The 24261-nt window shown below is 45.5% G+C and overlaps 1 protein-coding gene across 5 annotated transcripts in view; it reads right to left on the bottom strand.

Moving 5' to 3' along the window:
• The window catches only part of KALRN (kalirin RhoGEF kinase), a 633650-nt gene that overhangs the window by 356652 nt on the left and 252737 nt on the right, over positions 1 to 24261 (bottom strand). For all 5 annotated transcript variants that reach the window (XM_058555948.1, XM_058555950.1, XM_058555937.1 and 2 more), the window contains exons 7-9: positions 13553 to 13744; positions 9781 to 9912; positions 5991 to 6221 (exon numbers count right to left, since the gene is read on the bottom strand). In XM_058555948.1, coding sequence (XP_058411931.1) covers positions 5991 to 6221; positions 9781 to 9912; positions 13553 to 13744 — 555 coding nt within the window. The remainder of the gene's footprint in view (positions 1 to 5990; positions 6222 to 9780; positions 9913 to 13552; positions 13745 to 24261) is intronic.

Genomic DNA, 24261 nt, shown 5'->3' with positions numbered 1-24261 from the left:
ATAGCACAAAGGGCATAGTAGAGAGGTAAAGAGCATGGACCTACAGATTAGGTAGACTTGAGTTTGAATCCTTGCTCTGTCACTAGCTATGTGAACTTGGGTAAGCTAATGTCACCTTTCTAAGCCTCAATTTCCTCATCAGTAAGATGGGACCAAACTATCACCTGCCTCATAGTGTTGGAAGATTAAATAAGAAAAGGCAAGCGAATGGATTAGATGCTCAATCATATTTACTGACAGAGAGGATGAATCCTGAGCTTTGATCAATAAAACTTTTATAGACATATTTAACCCCAGTAACAAAACTCAGGGTTGGAATCCAACTATCTCTCTCATGTTTGAATCTCCTCTCCAACATACCCACCAAGTAACCAGTCGGTGTTTCAAATTTTGAAGATGGCTCTTGGGTGTGTTCCCTGACACACACAGTGTCTGGGACTGTGCCCTGAGCATTTTCCATCTCAGATGCTTTAATCCTTTCTCCTTATAGGAAGAGTTCATTTCTAGATCCATCATCATTCTGGTCACTTTTTTCTAACTAATCATTCTGTGTGCAAGCCAAAGTGCTCCTCTTTTATTATGCAAAGCCGTCAAGTGGATTATACAAGGCCCAAACTGGTTTAGTATGATTAAGGAGCTACAGTCACTATAGCTAGTAAAAGATTGAATATCTGGAGTTAAAAAAACATTACTCTCAAATCCTTTCTACACATTCTTTGGCAGGCAAGAGCTGACAGAGTAGGAGCTATAATTTTCCATGTGAGGCTCCAGAAAAACTGATAGAAACAGGTGAGATTCATTTGTAGTATAAGAACTACAGACTTTAATATTAATACATTCAGTCAGAATGGAAAGTCACTGAGTCAGATAAATTCTGCCATCACTGCCCCTCAGTAGCTCACCTGACTGGACTGCTTAAAAACAAAAGACATCGTTTTTAAGGGAGAGCAAAGGATCCTCAAATGTGTCACTGTCCCACCCACACCACCAAGACCACTCCTAAGTCTCCCAGCCTTACCTCCCCCTTTTGCTGCCTGGAACAAGCACCCAGGTAGACTTCCTCTTCCCTGCCCCCTGGCTATACCTTAGCTTTCTGCTTCCTGGCCTTCCCCAGGAACACCATCCCCATCTCCCCTGCGTGAGCTTCAAGGGCCAGTGCAAATCCCACCCCAACCACAGGGAACTTTCCCTGCTCTGACTCCACCAGCCTATTGACCTTGAACCCAGATAGCTGTGGGCCATTCATATATCCTTAGGTGTATATGTCTTCTCTCAGGCCAGAGACCTCTACTCCTAGCACAGGGCCTTGCACATAGTAGTGTTCCAAAACACTTCATCAAATTATTCTTGCAAAAAATAGAGGAAGAAGAAGAAGAAGGAGAGGCAGAACAAGATGGCCTGCAGAGAGTGCTCAAAACACTTGCTGTGGCTATGAAAAAATGGAATGGAATTCGCATCTTCCAGAAAGATCAAGAATCTAGCTACTCTTGTTCTTCTCACCACAAAGTGAGGTCTATCTGGGCTTGGAAGCAGTTCTTCACATCCAAGGAAAGCCACAAGAGTTAGGGGAGAATAAGAGACAGAAGGTGGAGATCGGCTGATGCCTCACGGGGCACTCTTTTGGCTGTTGCTCAGTATTGTCGCACTCTAAACTGGAAAAACAATAGTACTGAAAATTATTCCAGGAGCAACACTATGGCAGTATTGTAGCAATACTACCCACACCTTTCTGCAGCTTAATGAACCCAAGTTCCAGTTTGAGCCTTAGATATTTATTTCCATTGCTTCCAAGCCCAGCAGAGAAGAGAAAGCTGTTGGGACCCAAGGGAGGGCTAGGACAGAGATGATGTGTCAGCCAATTCTGGCCGCAGATATTCAAATGGAATCTTTTTTTCACTGGCGTCTACCTTTGGTTTTCATCTCTCTGCTGTACTCTGCTTTGGGCCCTTAAAGGGCAAAGTACTCCTATTTGGGCAAAGACTACCCCCCGAAATGGCGACGGGGCAAGGAGTCAGGCAAGAAGAGGCTGGCTCGCTCTCCCTCCCTCCACTAGCAGGAGTCCCTGTCCCTTTCTCTTCTGCCTCTCCCCCCACCTTCCTCTTTCTCTTTCTCCTCCCATCCCATGTATGTCTGATTCTCTTCTCTCTGTCTCTAAATCTCTCTCCCTTTCTCTCTCTCCCTTTCTCTCTTGTCTGTCTCTGTCTTTCCCTTCCTGTTTTGGGGTGTGTGTATGCATCTGTCTTTCCCCCCTTTATGTAAGTATGCACGTGTGCTCTCCATCTCTCTTCCTGTTCTCCTCTGTATCCCTGCCTCCTCTCTCACATGGCTTTTCTGTAGGACACCTGAACTGGGGGCTAGAAGACTCAGCTTCTGGTCCCAGCACTACCATTAATTAGCTGTGTGGTTAGGGCCAAGTTACTTTACATCTCCGGGTCTCAATTTCCTGGACCATATTTAGTTAGACTGAATGCCCTTCCAGGTCCTTGACAGCTCTGAGATTTTATCACTGAATGAAATGGGACTTAGCAGATCCACAACCTACGAAGCAGTTGCTATTGTAGAAACAGGAGGATCATGCTGGGGGCCCCAACAGCACAAACACCAGGCGGCGCCTGAGTACCACTCAAAGAGGATGAGACCAAACCCAGGAAACACTGATGGAGGATGTACTCTGTACTAGGCAGGCATGGTGCTAAGCTCTGTACTGGTATCTCACTCAGTCTGATGAGGTAGATACTATGAGAATTCCTATTTTAGAGGTGAGGAAACTGAGGCACTGGAGGTGGGGAGACTTGCCCAAGGTCACACAGCCAAGACTTGTCAGAGCGGGACTGAAACCCAGGCCACTGGACTCCAGAGCCATGCTCCTAGCCGCCATTCTGTATTGCCCCAGCCTCTGATGCTTGCTCACAAGCTTCCCACTGAGGCTGCTGAGTAAACATCTCTGGACCCCAAATGTGCTCAAGAGTCTTGGATCCAGACTATATGGTTCAATCCATTCTCTCCTCTTCAAGACACCAACTCTGACTTCTCACGCTTCTGCCTATAACTGCTCCATCAATACTCTGTTGCCTGGCACGCTGACTGGCATGCGGTGGTAGAACTGCCCTTTATATTTTCAAATGTGTATGTCTGTGCCATTCTAACTAACCAGGCATCTTACCAGAATGTTTACAGTGCTGGGCCCACTGTAGAGGCCCAAGCTTGCTGAATAACTGACAAGCACTGGGATACTTGGTGAGCACTGAGGGTATGTCCCTGTGTCCTCTGCCTGGGCTGTAAATATCTGGGACCCTCAAGACTGTCACATCACAATTTCTGTAGGCAGACTCCAGCTACTCACTGGCAACTACTGGATGGATTGAGATGGAGGGTTAAATGGTGTTTACTCAACAGAAGCAGAAACTGGGGGTTTTCCAATGATAATTTCAGCTCAAGTCAGCAAATATAAAGAGAACCCCAGCTTCATGCCAGACACAGCTAAGAGCTATAAGGGGCACAGAGAGGAAGAAGCCATGGTTTCTACTCTCAAGAAGATACTGGAATAGAAGAGATGAAAAACACAAAATCAAAAACAACAAACACATAACATTTCTGGGAGTCAGGAGACCAAAGTCCAAGTCCATCCCTCTGACCATTGAGTGCATTATGTCCAGCTCCCTTCTGAAGCACCAGCTCAGACACCTGTCAGGTGCTAATGGTGGTTTGGGTGTCAGGGAAGCATTTGAGACCTATCACCAGGCTTGGTAGCCCTTATTTTTCACATTCCTCTTTGAGCACCTGTCCCAGAGTCAGATACACGGTGAGAGAGAGAGTGAGTGGGACAAGGGGTGAATGAAGTCGTGTTCCCAGAAGTCATATTCACATGTCCTGAAAAGTACAACGGAATTAACCATCCTGGGAAATTCAGTTTGAAAATTTCAAACCCCATCACATCCACCTCACAATCTGCTTGTTTTTCTTTTCTTTCTTTCTTTTTTTTTTTTGAGGAAGATTAGCCCTGAGCTAACATCCATTGCCAATCCTCCTCTTTTTGCTGAGGAAGATTGGCTCTGGGCTAACATCCGTGCCCATCGCCCTCTACCTTATATGGGATGCCGCCACAGCATGGCTTGACATGCGGTGCATCGGTGCGCGCCCGGGATCCGAACCTGCAAACCCTGGGCCACCACAGCAGAACATGTGCAGTTAACCACTACACCACTAGGCCGGCCCCTGCTTATTTTCCTTCAGTGCCAATAATGTGATTCATACAGTAGAGATGAATTGATAGGGTCTTAATTCCAGAAATGCTCTCATTTTTAAGAGCATGATGTAGAATAGCCACCAGTGTAGTTTTGTTATACTTTCTCCTAGCTTTAGCGTAGATGTCACGGTGGCCACAGAAAAGTCTGGTAACAGCCATTCCCAGATAGTCCAAGTCTGGATGTCGCACTCCTGTCAGGGAGGTCTTTTGCCCACCCTCCTCGCAGCCCCTCTGCCCCTCTCCAGCACCCATCATAGTATAAAAGCCATCAAAACAGAAGATGGCTAAGAGCACACCAAGGAAGCTGTGCAATCCGTAGCCAGATAATCTCTGAGAGTCACTCAGAGTTCACTGAAATAGTAACGCCTCCTCTGTGTGCCTCCAGAGGCTGGCACCTCACTCTGTCTCAATCACAGATGGACTCCGTGCTCTCCTGTGCTCAGGGATGATATATGTATCTGGACAGTTCCAGATGGCAGGAGTAGACAATTGATTCATTTGCTTCTCCATTCCCAGCAGGCCCCACGAGGGTTTCAGAGCTGGGGCCAGCGCATAAGCAGTGCCTGTTTCTCCTAAGGCTAAGGTGTTGCCTCTGATGACTCAATCACTGCCCCAGTGGGGGGTAGGGGAAGGGGAGGGGCAATGCAGGGGAGTTAGGACAGCCCAAGAATGGGGGACACTAATGAAGGCCTGTCTACTCCTGGGACTGACTGCATGGCATCCCGGGACCCAGAGGGTGTCACAGGCAGTGACAGGATGCCCCTCTCTCCCTCCATCCTGCTTCTGTCTCAGGGCACTCAGCACGAGGGCCCCGCCCAACAACAGCTGTGAAGGGAACCAATACTCTAAAGACATGTCCAATGGGCTCTCAAATTTCCACATATATTTCGATACACTTTTGGATTACGCCTGGTCAATGCCACAGGAGGTATGGAAGGACAGTGAAACATTTTTATATGTATAATCTTGAAATTATACAGATACATATTTCTGGTGGCCACAGAAAAGTCTGATAAGATAAGCGCCCTCATCCCTGCCTCTCACAGTGAACCAGCAGGGAGATGACGCTAAGCCTCAACTTCAGTCTCCAGCTCCCAACCAGCTCCCCCTCCCCCAGTATATCAGTCCTCAGAGCAAAGCTCCCAAGGGTCCTCTCAGAGACAGAGAAAGTATGATGGGTTATTTCATCCAAAAAGGCATTTGTGGCAAGGCTGTCCTTTTATAGTCAGAAACATAACCATTTCTTTATTATTTGTGGTAAAGGAAAAAGCTATGACTGGTATAATAATGCAAAAAGACAGATTAAGCCAGAAATAACCTCTAATCATGGAACATACAGTCATCAATAGTCCATGTTGTAAATCTGGTTTCCCAAGTACAACCTTGCCAAAGAATCCCGTAAAGGCCTGTACCCCACCACAGCCCATCTCTAGCAGGCCACTTGCATCCCTGATGGGGAAGTGAGCTCATTTTATGTGAGGTCCAACCCCGACAGTGCTCCGATAACCCCCCAGACCCTGAAGTTGTCCAGAAAGCTCATGCCTGGGTGAGGGCCAAGCTCTACCTCAAAGAAAGCTATGTCACATGACTGCAATTAATAAGTATTGAGGAGGGGGCAGCTGGGGGCTGAATTGCCCTCTTCCCTGCATAAATCAGGTGTTCCCAGGCCTGATGACCCAGGTCAGGGACTCGAGCCGTCAGCCTGTCTGGGGTGGATGCCAGGCGTGGGGCAGCAGCTTGTTACCTGCTGGACGTCCTGCTGGAAGACGCAAAGCTGCAGCCGCTGGTGGAGCCGCACCTTGCGGTGCTGCCAGATGCTCTCGAGCCGCCGCTGGTGGTGCAGCACCTCGTGCACCACATCCAGCACCTGGTGCACTGCCTTGGAGTAGTTGGCTGTGGCTGTGAGCGACTCGGAGTTCCCAGGACTCAGGGGACGCTGCAGCACATCCAGCAGTGCTTTGCCATCCTGACTGACCTGCAAGAAGAAAGGAAGATCAAGTCAAGGAAGCAGAGCAGCAGGCAGGGCACAGAGAGGCAAGGAGGGTCTGTCCAGGGGTCCCTGATTAGAGGCTGAGAATCTCAGTCCTACCCACACCCATGACAACCAAGAACGCGCCAGCCAGAGCTGCCACAGTGCCCAGCCTGGAGCCCAGGGGAGGGCAGCGCATCCCGGAATCCTGGGGGAGAGGAGTTGCTGGGGCAGCAGCCAGCTGTCTGTGAGACTCCCGAATCTCATAATATTTGAATCATATCCTGAATCAATGTCTCGCTCCCTCTTGAATTTCAGCTTCATGAGGGCAGGGATTCTGCCCTGTTCATCTCTCCCCACTGTCTAGAACAGTGTCTGGCACATGCTACTTACTCACTGACTAGGTCAGGCGGCAGAACTTCTTTTCAGAAATGAAGCTGAACATATGTCAGCACTATAAACCTCTCTCCCTCTTTCTTCTTCACGTTTCTCTACCTGGCTCTAAACTTCTAGATGTATGACCAGAGGCAAGTTACTTAACCTCTTTGGGCCTCAGTTTTCTTGTCTGTAAAATAGGGATAGTAATGGTATATCCCTCATAGAGTTGTGGAAAGGATTAAATGAGTTACACACAGACCCCTTAGAATAGGGCCCGGCACGTAGCATTGGCCCCCAATTCTATCTTTGTTATCATCATTATTACTCTCTCCTGTCTTCTTATTTCCTTGTCATTTTCTTTCTTCTATATTTATCCTTCTTTTGCTCTTCTTCTATACAATCCCCCTTTTTTCTCCTGAAAGTGGTAACATCCCCATCTTTCCAGAACATGCAGAGTAAGGGAGGGACCCTTAGATTGTGGACACAACAACCATGCTCCTGGCTTCCCCAACACTCACCCTCAGTGCTGAGACCAGTAGGGGGACATTCTCTGTCCTTCCTCATTGAAATCCTGGTGCAATTACAGGCACCAATATTTCTGGAAAGCGGCATCATCTTATCTACACCTGTGGCGCGCCAGTGCTTGGCAGAGTACCTAGTAGAGCATGTGTCTTTCCAATTTAAAACAGTGGTGACTAGGGAATTGACAGGAAATTTAAGATCCTAAATTAATTTGGTTAACAATGAAATCAAAGTTGGCTTGGAATGGAAATGGTCTTTTCCTTCCAGCAAGATGAGGAAGGAGGTGTGCTCCCACCTCCAGCCTGACGACAATGAATGGGGAGTTGTTTGCTGGGCTCACAGCCTCCCCTCACTCCACGTTCACGTCCTGATAATAGCTTGCCTGCGGGTTCAGAAACACAGGGGCTGCTGTTACTCCCCTTGCTCAAGGGGCAACAGAAATGCATGTGGGGCTGGGGCGTTATTAAGAGGAGTGCCAGTGGAGAGTGCAGCTGAGACAGGAGAGGAACGCTGGCTGGAGGAATATGGCCAATTTAGGTGACCACCACTACCTACCCCATCCCACCATGCCTGCCTCCCGCAATGAATTGCCAGGGTAGGGGGAGAGGAAGTACATTATAAATAATACAGAGGTAAAGGCCTCCAGAGACGTGAATAAGACAAATACCCTATGGTCAAACCCAGGTGAGTCTCTTCAGGGAATTCTGAGTAAATGCTGTCTTTTGGCCTGTGCTATGTCCAGGGCGGGGTGGTTACAGATGGAGGGCCAGGTCCTGAAGTCCAAGCCAACATGAGTTCCAGTCCTCTGCCTCAGTCCACATCTGTAGGAGGCAGGGGCAACCCACTGACCTAGGAAGTGGGCTTGGAGGGTACGTTTACATCCCACAGTACTAGGGCCTGAGAATAAATTGGGAGAATACTGTCTCTCTCTATATAATTACACACACCCCCACAAGTGTGAAATGTGTAAGTATAATATCAATCTCATTTGTACTTTCTACTGAAGTATTTTACAAGGAGTAAATTTAGAGATTCTTGACCCATGGACAGAGCACAATTCTGTTATAAAAGAAAGCTTTGGGCCATTTGGATCCGATGAGCTCAGATTTGGTTCACAAGCCCTCCTCTCTGCCTCCTATAATCGCAAACATGTTACCATTTTTCAGCAATGATTACTGTCAGGCACTGGGCCAAGTGCTTTACAGGTTTTATCTTTTTTTTTTTCTTTTTTTTTGTGTGTGAGGAAGATCAGCCCTGAGCTAACATTCATGCCAATCCTCCTCTTTTTATTGAGGAAGACCGGCCCTGAGCTAACATCTATTGCCAATCCTCCGCCATTTTTTTCCTCCTAAGCCCCAGTAGATAGTTGTATGTCATAGTTGCACATCCTTCTAGTTGCTGTATGTGGGATGCTGCCTCAGCATGGCCGGACAAGCAGTGCGTTGGTCCGCGCCTGGGATCCGAACCTGGGCAGCCAGTAGCGGAGCACGTGCACCCAACCGCTAAGGCACGGAGCCGGCCCCAGGTATTATCTTTATAACCCTTAAAACTGCAGGTAAGTGTTATCACCTTCATTTCTCAGAAGAAAAAACTGAGGCTTAGAGTGGTTAAGTAACTTGCCTGAAGTCACATAGCTAGTAAGTAGGGGAGCCAGGATTCAAACTCAGCTTTGACTGTGGCAAAAATCCTTACTCTCACCCATTGGTTCTTTGATTTCAACATGCACCAAACTCACCTGGGGTAATATTTATTAAAATGTAGATTCCAGGTCCCACTTCTTGACACTCTGATTCAGTCTGGTGTGGAACCCAGGAATCTGCGCCTCTAAAAAGCACCTCAGGTGAGTCTGCAGCAGGTGGTCCAGGAACCCACTTTGAGGAACACTGTTCTAATTGGCCCCAGAGGAAACCATGGGCCGGATGTGAATTCACTCTCCCCTCCTCGTCCAGCTTCCTTAATCAGCCCATCTGTCTCTTTACATCCCTCAGACTCCTCCCTCAGCATTCTTGCCAGTTAGTGAACTACTTACTTGTGTGTGTCCACACAGATGCACCTATAGGCCCTTTCCTTTCAGCTTGAAGGAATGTCAAGAAGTTTCTTCCCCTTCTTAACTTTGTACCATGCCCTTGGCCTTTGATTTTTCAGTGGAAGAGTCTTTTAGTTTGTCCTTCATTTCCATGGCAGCTTCTCACTCCTGCAAACACTATCTCCACCCCATGGTGTATATTCCTCTGGACCTTCTAGTGAGAAAATTAGTAGTTTTTGATGAGCTCCTTCATAAAAGGGGCAGTCGGGCTAGTATGAACATGCCCATGCACCAGCCAGAAAGCAAACTCAAGAGGAGCACTGTGCTGCTTTCTTATATTCCTCCCCCGGAGAAGAGAGTCCGATCTTCACATACAGGGTGAGGTAGGTGTAGGGGTGTGTGTGTGTGTGTGCACGCACCAAGGTAGCACCTGCTGCTGGCCACATTTTTTCTGCTGCCCGGCAGGAGACACTATCATTCACAGGTCAAGGATCTCAAAGATGTCTCCAAAGAGAGAAAAATGGCCTCTCTTATTTTTAGTCCAACCCAGGCTACTTCACAGTGTACAGGCCAATACTCTTGCCACCCATCCATATGCACACACACCCAGGACTCTTGGGTGTCCTGCTCTGTTCTCACCTCCGTGTAGGCCTGGGTCACCTGCTCATACAAGGACTGGTGGTGATGGATCGCCAGCTCCAGGTCCTGCATTTCAGATGGCAGGCCACCTTCGCTGCACATCTTGCACCAGGCGTCCACTCCTGACAGGAACTGGAAGGAGATACCAGCCAGGTCAGTATGGGAGCACTGGGGGTGGGCAATGGGCAGGTTATGTAGAGATGGTCAGATACCTTGGGAAGAAGCATCAGGACCTCGGGAAGCCTTCAGAGACCACTGCAGAGGGTGGAGTTCTCTCTTTAACTCTGAAAATACTAACTCCATGTAAGTAGTCAGACCCAGTACCTGTTTAGAAAGCGTGGTTTCCACAAACGAAGATGACTGTTATGAAACTGGTGGGGATGGGAGCCATCTGCATGTTCAACAGGTTATATCTACACATTCACTATAAAATACAGGTGTGGAAACAGCTCACTACATGTATACATTTAAGCTTCTTGTCCCGTGCACACTCATGGGCACATGTGAAGGGCTGCATGTTATGTAATGGGATGTTTCCACACGCATACTTTATAGTGTGTACAGTGAGTTGTGAAGATGAGCAAAGAATGCCTCATCCAGGACCATCAGGCATCCCAGGGAACTTGCAGAGACCATTCCCACAGGGGATGGGGATTAACACTCAACAAGAACCCCACTGTTGGGTGAGTAGCCTTAGCGGTGGGTGAGGGGAGGGGCAGCTTAGGGGGACAGGCTGTACTGTGCCTACAGTGGCAGTGCTCCTGGGATGTGATATATAGATATAGATCTTGACAGATATTAAATTATTTAAAAATTAAAATTAACAACTGTGGAAGACTGTGGGTCTCCATGCTCAAAGGGTGAGCTAACTGAAATCACTCAGATTTATTGGGTGGAAAAATATACCTCTAAAATGCAAATAATTCTTCACTCAACAGTCTGGAGTGGTTCTGTCTGTGACTCCTCTCGCCTGGGTGCACAGCTCCATTTAAATTAATTGCCTAAATACCTTTTTATCTCATTGCCTAGAACAGCCCATATGAGGACAATAAAGAGCTGCCTAAATAAATGCATTGAAAAAAATATCCTTGAATCCATTGTTTGGTATGTTTTCTTCCCCAGCTATAAAGAAGCATGGTTTATGAGTTTCCTTGAAGGACTGGTAATACCTGAGGAAATTGCATTAAAAAATAGATACAAATAAAATTGCTTCTGATTCAAACTAATCCAAGTCAGGAAACATCAATAAAATTTGACTCCTCCAGCTTCTGCAACTGCTTGAGTTCTAGTCTTGGTGTCATTGTCAGCTTTCAGTCCCTGGCCTGTTGGCTGTTGTGGTTGATTTTTCACTCTGTATGATTTTATCACATTAGGCCATCTCTTAACAATTCTGGAAGAGTGCTGGGTGCCATCCAGTATCAGATTGCATGTACTTACTAACATCTCAGAAGCTTCTTTGCTCCACCAATAACCATTTTACAGAGGAACCTGAAAGCAACTTGACATTCATGTGTCAATCATGAGGGGAGCACCTCTTCAAGGCCCTTGGGACTTCTCTGTAATACTCTAACAAGAGTCCTATAGTACATCCCACAAAATGGTCAACTCAAGGAGAGAAAGAGAAAGAGATAGAGAAGGAACCATTGAGTCTCTCTTGACAATCTTGATGAACCTTGAATGAAGTGTGCAAGTGACTGGGTTGAAGAAAGAACAAGAGATTAGACATGAATATTCTCACAGTCCTAAGAATGAACCCGTCACCATCAATCACTGCCAAGATCATCCTTAAAAAAAAAGAGGCGCCTAGAATCCTCTCAATATGTAGGGCTTCTCTTGACTTATGACACAGTATTTCAGTCTTTGGGAAGGTCTCAGGCGGAAACAGACACGGGTCGAGGAAATACAGATGCCAGGATAGTATGTTGAACAAATACCTACGGTAGTAATGTCTACCATTTAAAAAGCACACTTGGAAACTTACATGCTCCATCTTTAATCCTTATAACAGTGCTGTGAGATTTATGACTATCCCCACATTAGAGATGAGGAAACAATTTCAGAATGGCGAGGTGACTTGCCTAAGAGCGAATGATTAGAACCTACAGGTGTATGCCCTCAAAGCCTAGACTCTTTCAATTATCCCACACTGCCTTCCATATTAGGTAGGTAACAGATGGAGAGATTTAAGGTGTGATCTTGTGTCTGACTCTCCACTATCTATAAGCTACCCAAATGTCATACAAAAGAAGAAATTTAGACGTTAAGACCACAGGCTTTAATGTTAGACATACCTGAATGGAAATCCAAGCTGCCCATAGAGTAATTGTGTGATTTTCACAGCGGCGTGTTAGTTATTAAATATTTAATAACTAACCTATATATGTATATATGTGCACGTGTACATGTATGTATGTATATACATGTATATACATGTACACAGACATAAGTATATCATAAACTTTACTGATATAAAAGATGTGTAGCACATAATTTACAAAGAATAATAACATATACAATGCTCCTTATTATAAATTCCATATGGGCAGTTGATTCTCACAGGATGCTTTTGTCTGCAAATGACAAACTTATATAGTTCCAACACAAAAGCGAAAAATACCTGAAGACCTATGTCAGAACATTACTTGTCCATCAGTGATGTGAGTGACTTCCTTGCTGAATGGAATAATAGCTTTTGAATATCAGAAGAATATTTCCTCAATTTTGTGTGCTATTCACAATGTAACAGCTACAGACAGGACATATTTTTAAATTTAGTCTGCATTTATAATATTTTCTCCCTCATTTTCTTAAGACTCTAAGACAATCAAAGAAACAATAAATCAGGCCCTGGTTTGTAGCATTTGCTGATTTCCATGGTGTAAACTGTCTACCTTGGTCTATTTCAAGCTACCCATGTGACATCACAGAATGTGGCGCTGGGAAGAGACGATCAGTAGCACACACTGTATAGTATCTGCACCATAGAGATAAACAGATATAAATAACCTCAAGAACATAGATAACAATAAAATGTAGTAAAATAATTGGGAATGATGAGTTTTGAGTATTTATTACCTTTGTTTTTAATATAACATATTTAATGCAAATTTATGTAATTTAGTTTTAAGTAATGGCTGTGTTTAACAACCAGCTCACAAAATGACTGAATGTTTAACAATCAGCTCTTCATGATCTGGTTAGAGCAGCTCCAACCACTGGATCTTAGGCAGTCACTTAATCTCTCTGAGCTTCAACACTCCTCTCTGTAAAATGAGTTAGTTACGTCACTGGCCAATACCAGTAAACAAATGGCAACAAATTATTATTATTTCTATCCATTGTATTATTATTACATTATTATTATCCATAGCAAATGCTTCGTGTAAAATTAGCTTCCCCCTGCTCTCAGCACTCAATGATCAGTTTAGTTTCCCCCCTTTGGTCTACGCTCAGGGAATGCAAACTAAGCAGACAGTCAATACACACACGCACACACAACAATAAACTACCAAGCAGAATGTAAACAGGCTCTGGGTTCCTTCTTGTTTGGATGTTAAACAAAGACACCAAGAGTTACCAGTGTTTCTTTGTGTACACAGGGGCCAGGAAAGTGGTAGAACATGGGTTACTGCTGCAACTACTCAGCAGGGTCTTTAGTGTTTCAAAAAGAGGAGAGGCTCTCTACAGAAAGTATACACACTCCCATCCTGCCCGTCCCCTGCCCATCCACTCTGCCCACCAACAGCAGCCACAGCAGCTCCCTTGGCCTCACCTGCTCAGCCTTCTGGTGGAACACCGCAGACATGGCGAGGATGGTGCTGCGTTCATCCAGGGCAGCTGCGAAGCTCTTCCACTCCTGGTCCAGCTGTGTGGAAATCTGCTTGATTTGCTGCGAGGCATAATGGCCAGCCTCAGAGAGGCGGGAAGCCACAGACATGATGCGGTTGATGTTGACATAGGCATTCTGGGAAGCAAAGGAGAGGGAGTGCTTAGTGGGGCAGGCTGAAAAGGCCACTGAGCCCTTCTGGGTTGGGTGAGTATTTGGGGAAGGGGGCTACCCAAAACAAAAAGTATGAGAGAGGCTGGTATAGGCCACACTAGGGTATCATTTTTGGCCCAAGGGAAGTCCTTGTCTCCAAAATAAAATTTCAACAGATAGCAGGTACAGTAACTGAGACCTTTCATTCTGGGGACCAGCATAGTTTTTGTGCCAGCTATTAATGCACATGAATGCAGTCACTTTATGTGGACTCCCTTAGTAATCCTCACAATCATCTTAAGAGCTCATGCCAAGGTGACAGCATGGTACTTCCAAGAGTTACTCTCTGGAAGCAATGGCTCAGACTAGGACAAAAGCTGGAGGAGGCAAAGGCACTCTCTTGCTCAGGACAGAGCTGTACCCAGGGAATTACTGCCACCTACAACAGGGCAGTGGTGCTCATCAAAGAGGGCAAAGGACACATGTCACACAATAACTGCACATTTTCCTATCACCAAGTGAAGACTTTGCTGTCCCCGCCCCACCCCCCACCAAAAGAGCTGGGGCACTGGTCATCGGTCACGGTTAAATAAAAAGAGCATTTGAAGCCACATTTTTCCAAGCTAAAAATAAGACCCGTGGAGCCCTTTCTCATCCCTACCTGACTTACGAAAATTTCTCCACCTGACCCCAAAAAGGCAGCTGTGGGTACCCCTAAAAGGCATCGGTGGGGCTCTCCTGGCCCTGCCGACTCCTTTCCTCTTGTGTTTTGTTTAGATTCATCCCCATCTTTGCATCTTTGCCAATTAAAAATTCATGACATGTGTGTTGTTTCCTACAAGGCCAGCAGAAAACCCTCCAGGAAGGAACAAGACAAAAGAAAAACCCCACAAACATAAGACAGCAGTGAGCATGGTTATTTTTAACTGCTACCTCCTACTAATTGTCTGAGGTGTCAAAACAATCAAGTAATATTGTGGCACCCACAGGGAACTGTTCTGAATCACACAACGTCTGCCCGAAGAAGGACTAGGGCGGCAGGTGGCTTGCACACCTTCGTTCTTTGTTACAAATCTTCCTAAATGATAATAAATATTCTTCAGTGACAGCATTTTCTCTTGGTTCTATTAGCTCAGGAGTAGTTCATTAATATTGGGTAAGTTTAATGAAGGGTCTTTATTTTTCTTTCCCTCTTCCCTCATGGTCCCCATTCATCTTTGCTGTCCAAGCCCTCAAGCACTCCATCTCAAGCCTGAGCCAGGTTGATAAGGTCTCTCTTCACGTAAAAGGTCTCCGTGGAAGTTTAAAAGGTTAAGTGAAGTGCTTGAACACAAATCCATCCTGATGTCTAACGCCCCCACGCGTAATCTCTTTCTTTAGTCTGGCGTGAGATCTTTCCAACACAATACATTTCTTTAACAGAGCTAGAATATTACTGACTCTTATTATTTGAAATAACTATCATGCAAAGATTTAGGAATCATTATCAGCCCTGTTTTCTGAGTTATGACATAAATTCTACTTAAAATTAAACTCTATTTATAGAACAGACAGAAAAAACAACTCTGCACTTAGAAATAAAGGCATAGAAGAGGAAAAAAAACGGCATGTACTGATTTTAATAGTTCTGTCTTCTAAGGGAATAACATTTAGATTCTCCCAAATTTCCAGCTTTGTGTCATTGTTTGGGTTCCCCCTAAAGCAGACCCTGAGACAACGATTTGGGGCAAATCGTTTACTTGGGTGTGATCCCAGGAAGCAGGGTGAGAGAGTGAGGAAGTCAAAGAGGAAAGGGAGAAAAATGAAGAAAAGATGTGTTCACTGGTGGGTTACTGCATGAGCAGTGGGGGGGCCATCCCTTCGAGACCTTTTGAGAGACCGTGTAGAACACATCACTGAGCTATCCCTCTGGGAGGTGAGGAATCTAGGGTACTCACCAAGCCTCACGGCTCATGTTGAAGGTCCCTCCTGGAGTAACTCCTGGGCATTTCCAGCCTGACCTACACACAGGCCAAGCACACTCCCCAGGTCAGAGAGTGACCATGGGCAGAGAAACGCAGGAAGCTGTCATTGTATATGGGAACCATCTGCAGATGATCCTCAGGGTGAGCTGAGGGGATACAGGTGGGATGTTGACAGCGTCTAATATAGCTGCTCTTCCAAATTGGATTCAAATCCTGGAAACCTTCCCCTCCCATACACATTTGTCCAGATATATCTAGGGTTGTTGGGTTTTCCTGTCCTGGGAAAGACCTTGTATGCTTTGGCCAGATGGGAAGCAAGAAAAGCAACAAGAGCAGGGCACTAGCCTGTCCCTCATGGACATCTTATGGATGCCCAGCCCTTTGTCATCACGACCTTTACATTGTCTCCCCACAGGGAACACAGGGAAGCATATTTCTGCTCACTTTCAGGAAGAACTTTCCAGCTATTAGAGATGTCTGACTGTGGCTGCCTCTGGAGGTTGTTAACACCTTGTCACTCATTCATATATTTATGGAGAGTGGGCCAAGCTCTGTGTTGGGGGCTGTGGGAGATCAAAGAGGAACGAGACAGAATTCCTGCCCTCAGGGTCTCACAGAGATTTAAGAAAAGTCCTCAAATAACTGTAATTTAAAGCAAAATGAAGTAAGTGTTTTGACAGAGGTAGAGGCAACTCGCTGTGGGGATGCCGGGGGAAGGGATCTGAACCACTGGCAGGGATGTCGGGAAGGGGCTTCCTGCACAGAAGTGGGTGGTGAGGCTGGCGGTCCTCCAAGGCACCCGTCTACCCTTAAGCCTGTGATCATAAATGAAAGCTAAAAACAAACAAACAAAAAAAGACCACAGCTTACATTTCACATTCTAGAGACCAGCACAGTAAATGCCTTTTTGTTTCCTTATCAGTGGGCAGAGAAACGTCTTACTAAAACTAACAAACGATTATGCTTCACGAAAGAAGCAGAGGCAGTATTCCTCACAATAGAGGGATAAATATAATGTTGACTCATGAATTTGCTCATTCTTCTTCTCTACAGCCCCTTGTTGGAACAGCAAAACACTGCAGGCAAGTCACATTGCCCAAGTTCATCATCATCATCTTCTTTATTTTCCATCAGCCAAAAATCTGAGACCAATGAGCAGATTGACTCTAAACTGCAGCCACAAACGAAATGAAAAGCGAGGAATGACAGAGAAGGTCTCAAATGACTTAAAAGGAAAGAGCAAGGTTAAAGAGCTGGATTAAGAGTCTGAATAAATAGGGGTGCTTAGCCGTTGGCACAGATGACATGTCATGGCCTTTCGTCAATCCATCCACATGGTTCTTCCCTGTTGCTGTTTACGACTCTGTCAACGAGCATTTGGGCGTCATGTTTGGTCTGGGGATGTGATCAGCAAGAACGGATATTTTGACTCATTACGGCCTTTCCATTTCCTACCAGCTGTCCCCTCACTACCCTCCCATCTGCCTGGCTCTGCCATTCTTCCCTGCCAGCCTTAAATGCCCTTCCATCTGCAGAGTTGTCCATCAGTCAAGGGCATCAAAGTCACTGGGCCAGGAGTCAGGAAACACGAGTTACGGTCCAGCTCTGGTACTCAATTGGGATGTCACTCGACTCCTCTGTGCCTCAGTTTCCTTATCTGTAAAATGGGGGAGTTGAACGAAATGACCTCAGACGTTCCATTTCCGAGTAAGCAGTGGTTCCATATAACCCAGGCCTCTAGTGCATTCTCTGTCTATGGAGGCACCCAGATTGAATGTAGAGAGAAGTCAGGATGTCACAGTTTTCTTCTGTCTTATTTTCAGTGCCTGGGGGAATACTGACTATATCTATTCCCCTCTCCAGACCCCCTTCTAGGGAGGAGGTAAGGCATAAACTGAAGAAACAAGGGTAATTCAAAGCTTTCAAGTGTCCATGAGCATTGGGAAGGTTTCAAACAAAAGAGTGAAATGATCTGACTTATATTTTTAAGACTGCTCTGCATGCTAAAGGGCTGGTGAGCGGAAGTGTGCATGGTGTGAGAACAGAGACAGCAGGGCTGCCTAGCCCAGAGGTACACATAACCCAGCTGCCTACCCTAGAGGTACATAGCTGTGCCTCAGCCCCTCATCCTGGCTCTGCCCTCTGCCCTGTCATGTGAGGGCCACGGCCGGAGCTGGGTGGCCAAGGGCCAGCTGCTCCCTTCTGCCTTCCTCTTCAGCTCCTTCCCCTGAGGGGGGCTGCCTAGACTAACGAACTTCCCTGGTTGGAAGTTAATAACATGACTAATAATGAATGTCTTCTTAAACCCTTACCTCAAAACTGCTTTATAATTTAAATTTCCCTCATATGTGCTGCTGCTATTATTATTATCATTATCCAAAGTATCACATAGTCCAAGATGTAAATACAATCTACCTTACAGAACACAACGTGCCTGCAGAATGGTTTGCATCATCCACCCCATCCCACCTCCCCTCAAAAGCTCTCTTCCCATCATTTTGGTTACAAATGGAAAAAATAACTAAATTCCAGCAAAATCTCACTAACTCAAAAACCCTTTAAATTTACACCCTGCCTCCACTTTTGTTGCCTACAAAATTCTCTGTTTTCTCATTTCATTAATTAATTGGAGATCATTGGATGGACGGCCCCTTCTCCTGAGGCCTTGCCTCCTGCTGTGATTAACTGAAATCAATGGAGCAGAGTCATTCTCTGGAAAGAACTACTTGGCAGAATCTTGATGAAGTTCTCATTTTGATGCTGGTTCCTGGCTGTCTGTACTGGCTACAAAAATATGCAAAGTTGCTTGCAAGATAGTGATAACTTTCCATTAAAAAATCCAGCTAAATTGTCTCCTTAAGGGAGGTTTCTTATGTGGTACACTCTGAAAGAGATACTGGTTCTTCTAGAAATATCATTTGATGGAAGCTATCATTTTGGAAACTTAAGCTCTATGTCAGAGGCTGATTGTCAAGAGCAAATCATAGCTGAGTATGTGTGTTATTTGCATCCCATTCACTTCACTCCTAAAAGCAGGGTGAATTTTATACTCTTGTGGTCATAGGTCCCCATCCTGAATCAGAAACTCTCCCCTGTGGTTACACGAGATAACAGAAAGCATCCAGTCAGTTGCCTGGCATATAACCGATAGCTCCACAAATGTCATATCTTTTCCTTCATCCAGTTCCAGCAGACTGGTGTTAACTCTCCAAATTAAGTGCAAACCAAACCAAAATATTAGTAAAAAGCATAACACAAAGAAAAATCTATCAATTACTTCAACATGAGGCAAATATTCCAACAAGAGTACAAAGTCTCACTGTATTTCACAGAGCATGCCACAATGTCCTCTACTATTCCTGGAGAAGAGTCCCTTTCCATAGAAGCCTGCCACATGTGCCCAGCCCTACACTCGTCACAGCTGCCCTAGCTGCTTGTCAGGCCACTGCCCTGCACACCACACTCCCTCTGCTGGCAGATGCCCTTCCCCTAGGATTCAAGGGTCTGGGGCCCTGAATTGTCCGCAGGTCTTTCCTTGACCCGGAGAGATCAGGCAATCAGAATCAGCCAGTGACTCACTCTGTGAGCCATGCTCTTTGAACACTGTGTCCTTCCATACCTTAAGTTGGAAAAATAGAGGTCTTTGTTATCGGGGACAGCCTTCTTAAGGCATCTCCACTGCCTTGGCATGTTTAGCCATTCCCAGAGCACCCAGAAGTGGGAACGTCTTGTCCTCATACAAGAGAACAGATCCTTCTCCTTATCACTGACCATCTTGCAAAAGGTGGCAGAAGCCTCCTCCCCAGGCCAGGCGTGGGGGCCCCTGACTTTGACGTTCAGGGGCAATGTTTCTCATCTTCACCTCCAGAGAGGCAGAGGGGAGTCACTGAAGAGCTGTTTCATCTCTGCGAAGAATGAGTCCCAAATACGGGGTTCTCAGCTCCATTCCAGTTAAAGGGGCTACAGCTTGTAGATTACTATCATGAACATGGAAGCTGTGATCTGTCAGATCACCACAAGATGTGAGGTGCAACTACCACGTAGGGGCCTTTCCTGAAACGGGCTCAGTTCTCTAGAGAAGCCCTTGACTCTCCAAACCCAAAACTTAAGAAAGGGAGGCCAGGCAAACAACAGGCCAAGGGCCAAAGTACTCAGAAAAACCTTTCGGGTCAAAGGAAAACTGGACGTTAAACCAAAACGCTATACACAAAACATCTAAGCAGTACAGCCTCAGCTGAGAAAAACATTATGCACACCAGGGGTGCACACCCAAACGTTATCAGTCATTGAATGCTTATTTTGACCCAGATATGCATGGTGGGGGCAGCTTTCCTTTGGGGTCTTTTTCTCAACTCAATTCTCTTGGGTATAGAGAAGATTGTTAAAAAAATAATTTTGGCATACATGTATTTGTAATAGTTTTAATTAATAAAAATGTTCTTAAAACTATACAGAGAAAATATACAGTTTTTCATCCCTCAGCCGCTTCTCTCCCCATTGATGTTAATACATCAAAACATGAGATGTCCACAAGTGATGGAGTTAAGAGAGAATTTATGTTCAATATTCTACTTTTATCAAACTCATTCTTTTTATTGAGACACAAAGGTTGTTTCTAGCTTTTGTTTTTTCTTTTTCCTCTACAGATAATGCTAGGGGTTGTGGAATATTTTTAATTTTAATAGATTTAGTATTTTAAATATTTTTCAGTTTTTAAAATTATTTTAATGTATCTTTAATTTTAATAGATTTGGTCAGGTTGCATTCCATGAAGCTGTAATTACTCAGATTTCCCCATCCCTTTTTACTTTAGTAAAGGTTTTTTTAAAGTAAAGCACAATTTACTACCAGTGAAACAGGCAAGTTTTAATGAGCAAATAGTGCTTTAATAAGGAAAGGAATATAAACATACTTTATTTAAAGTTTTTTAGAGCAACTAGAAGGATGTGCAACTGTGACATGCAACTATCTACTGGGGCTTTGGGAAAAAAAAAAAAGGAGGAGGATTGGCAATAGATGTTAGCTCAGAGCCGGTCTTCCTCAGCAAAAAGAGGAGGATTAGCAGGGATGTTAGCTCAGGGCTGATCTTCCTCACAAAAAATAAATAAATAAATAAAGTTTTTTAGGAGCCAAGTTCATGTAACAATCTCATTTTACAGTTAAAAAAAAAAAAAAAAAACCTAGACATTTCTTGAATCCATCTAGTAGGTGTTTAAAAACTTGTTAAATCAATCAGGTGGTGTGTTCAAAGTCACAAAGAGAGAGGCAAATTGGGACTAGACCCAGGCCTCCGGATTCCTAGTCTGCATGACCCCTCTGCTTATAGCTACCTTCTTATGCCCTGCAGCTTATATTAATTTAAGTTTTTGTTTTGTCACGCTCAAAGAGAGCCATGAGAAGTATTTGGAAATTTTCCCATACAGCTTTCAGAGGCTTCGTGAGTCACGTTTGATATCAAGAAAATCAAGAGACTGTGCCAAAGCAATGGAAAAAGCTGAACCTCATCTCCTTTTTCCAGTTTAATAATACCATATGTATTGTTCACATCTTTGTTAGTATCAAACCCACTTTGGATCCTGAAGCTGTTAAAGCATCAGCTTATGATTAATTAGTTTAACATTACCATGTAAACCTGCTGATCCTACCTCAAAACATATGGACATTGGGATAGTAACATCTGGGATAAGAACCGTCCATGCTTGAAACTCCTACAACAGCTATGAGATGTGATGAGCTCTAAATGAAACCTCCAACTTCTGCCTCCCACAAACCACAGGATGCCCTCTAGGGGGCCAAACAGGGCAGCTGATGGATGACTATCTGGTCATGTCTGGCCAAACAGTAGGTCAAACCATGTGGAAGCCATCTGTCATTGTTGGATGGAGAGAGGAAAGGAGCTGGAGCAGCCCCAGTGCTCAGCTCAGCAAAGCTAACATTGGCCCGTGAATCCCTCTGTCCCTCTCGCCTGGCTTGCTGTAGCAATGTTTCCTCCAGCAATTGCTTTACAAACCATTAAGCAGCCATGAAAACAAGCGCCTGGCCATATGTCCGAGGGCCAAGGAAACCCAGAAGCAGATTTAAATAAAAGAGAAGCCCTTCTCTCTCTCCTTTCTCAGCTCTGACTGACTGCTTTGGAGAGGGTGTCTTTGTCTGAGGCGTCGTTGCAGAACTGAAATGGTAGGTGGGGGTGGGTACAGCTGGAATCAGATGCAGAGACACCAGGGGGGGAAAGTGGTTGGGAACAGTGCAGCTCTTCTGGCTTAGGATGCAGTAATTTCAGGCTGCCTTTAAGATCGGAGGCAGAGGCTCTAAGACTCCAGGGAAATACATTCACCAGTATTTTATCCCCCAGCCCTTTCTCTTGTAGGACCTGGCTATTCACAGCTTGGTCTGTGGCATCAGCACAACCTGAGAGCTGTTAGACATGCAGAATCTCAGGCTCCTTCCCAACCTTCTGAATCAGAATCTGCATTTTAACAAGATTGTCCCAAGTGATATACACGCACATTCAAGTTTGAGAAGCTCTGTAGATGTAACTCTGAGGGGCGGCCTTGAATAAGGAAAACTATTTCTTCTAGCACTCCTGACCCTGACAACAATAATAGCTGAACACTTGCCAAGCATTGCACTGTTCCAAATGTTGTGCCTAAAATGCATGATCCCATCTCATCCTTACAACATCCCTGGGAAAGGCACATTCATTATTCCCCATTTACAGACGCAACGGTGTGGCTCTAAGAAACTGAAATAACTTGCCTATGATAACACAACTAGGAAGGAAATACAGAGCCACGGTCAGCACCTGGTGCCCATGCTCCTTCCCACCATGCTGTTTTACTTGGCCATGAATGTGAAAGCAGGTGGCCTGGCCAAGGCTGGCCCTCAAGGCACAGGGGAGATGATGAAGAGAAATTTCTCCCAAAGATTCAAAGACTTATATCCCAGAGAAACTGGGCCCCTGGAGAGAGAATTCAATAAAAATTTCTACACCTCTGAAGCCTCCCCGTTGGTGCCCTTGTCTTGCCCTTAGAATTCCCAGAATAGCCCAGCTCCAGAATGGGCAGGTACCTGGCACTTCTCTTGCCCTCTCCCTCCTTGGACCAATAATCTCCACCTGTAAACCCAAAGCCAGTCATCCTGGGGAACAGGTCCCTGTCTCCACAGAACCACAGGAAAGCTCAGAGTTAAGGCAATTCTTTGCCCCTTTAATGGATATTTGCCCTATTGTTGAAGTCTTAAACCTGCTATCCTATCTGTTTATTCAACCATTCATTCAACAACGCAAGGCACTGTGCAAGCAGGGAACAAGACAGACAAAATTCCTATGCTCATGGAGCTCACATCTTGGTAGAAGAGTCAGACAAATTAATAATATTTACTATACAATTCTTATTTCAATACTGTATAAAACACAGCTGGGAAAAGGATAGAGCATGATGGGGCTGGGAAGCGCTACTTAAAATGAAGTCAGGGGTGACATGTGAGCATAGCCCTGAATGTGAGAGAGTGAAACATGTGGCTATTGGCAAGAAGAGGCTCCAGGTAGAGGGAACAGCAGGGGCAAGGACCACAAGGCAGGAATGACCGTGGTGGGTTCAAGAAACAGCAAGAAGCCTAGAGTGACTGGAGCAGATGAGTAGGTGGTAGTGGCTGAGACTTGAGAGGTAACTGGAGCCCAGGCGACATGGAGGCTCATACGCCATGGGAAGGGACTTCAGCTTCTATCCTGAGAAGGACAGGAAGACATTACAGCATTCTGAGTGGAGGAGGGGCAAAATGTGATGTACCTGGGAGGCTCACTGGGGCTGTTGTGTTGAGAGTGGACTGTAAGGGAACAAAGGTGGAGGCAGGGAGACCAGGGAGGAGCTGATGGTAGCTTGGCCAGAGGGGTGGCCGTGAAGGTGGTGACAAGTGGCCAGATTCTGGATATAGTTTGAAGATAGAGCCAAAAGGACTTGCTGATGGAAACCCTTTAGCTCTTCCTCATTTTTGGGCCTCTGGCTATGTTGTGCACTCTGCTTTTTGTACTGCTCCTTTCCTATCTGCCTACCTGGTCCTGACCTCTCAGTTCTCGAATGCCCTGATTTGTAAACGTCTCGCCTGTACCTCCTTGATCAGTTTCTGTCCCTCCTCTGGTACTCCTGGCCGCCCACCACCCATGCCCCAGAATGGCATATGCAACGTTGCTGCTGCTTATGATGATCAATACTTCATATTTGTCTCGTGCTTTACAGTTTAAGCCCTTTTGTGGACATTATCTCATCTGACGTGCTAGGTTTCACAGGCCATTTCATGCCTTTCATTCGGCTCCAGGAGACCTCAAAGAAGAGGCATGAGTCAGCTTTGGCTGAATTTCAGACAAATTAACTCCTTAGCAGCTGCAGACCTGGCAGAGAGCAGGCACTGGCTGCATGTGAGTGTGTAAAAGTGTGTGACTAAACTGAGCAACAAGGCTCAGGAGTACACACCAAGAGGTCACAGGAAATAACCTGAGGGCAAGGAACCTGCTGACAGAGGCCCCAGAGAGCAGTGAATCAA

Source organism: Diceros bicornis, chromosome 15 (assembly GCF_020826845.1).
Source record: "Diceros bicornis minor isolate mBicDic1 chromosome 15, mDicBic1.mat.cur, whole genome shotgun sequence".
NCBI lineage: Eukaryota > Metazoa > Chordata > Mammalia > Perissodactyla > Rhinocerotidae > Diceros > Diceros bicornis.
The sequence above is the reverse complement of the archived record's forward strand: the minus strand, read 5'-3'. Positions and strand labels throughout refer to the sequence as shown.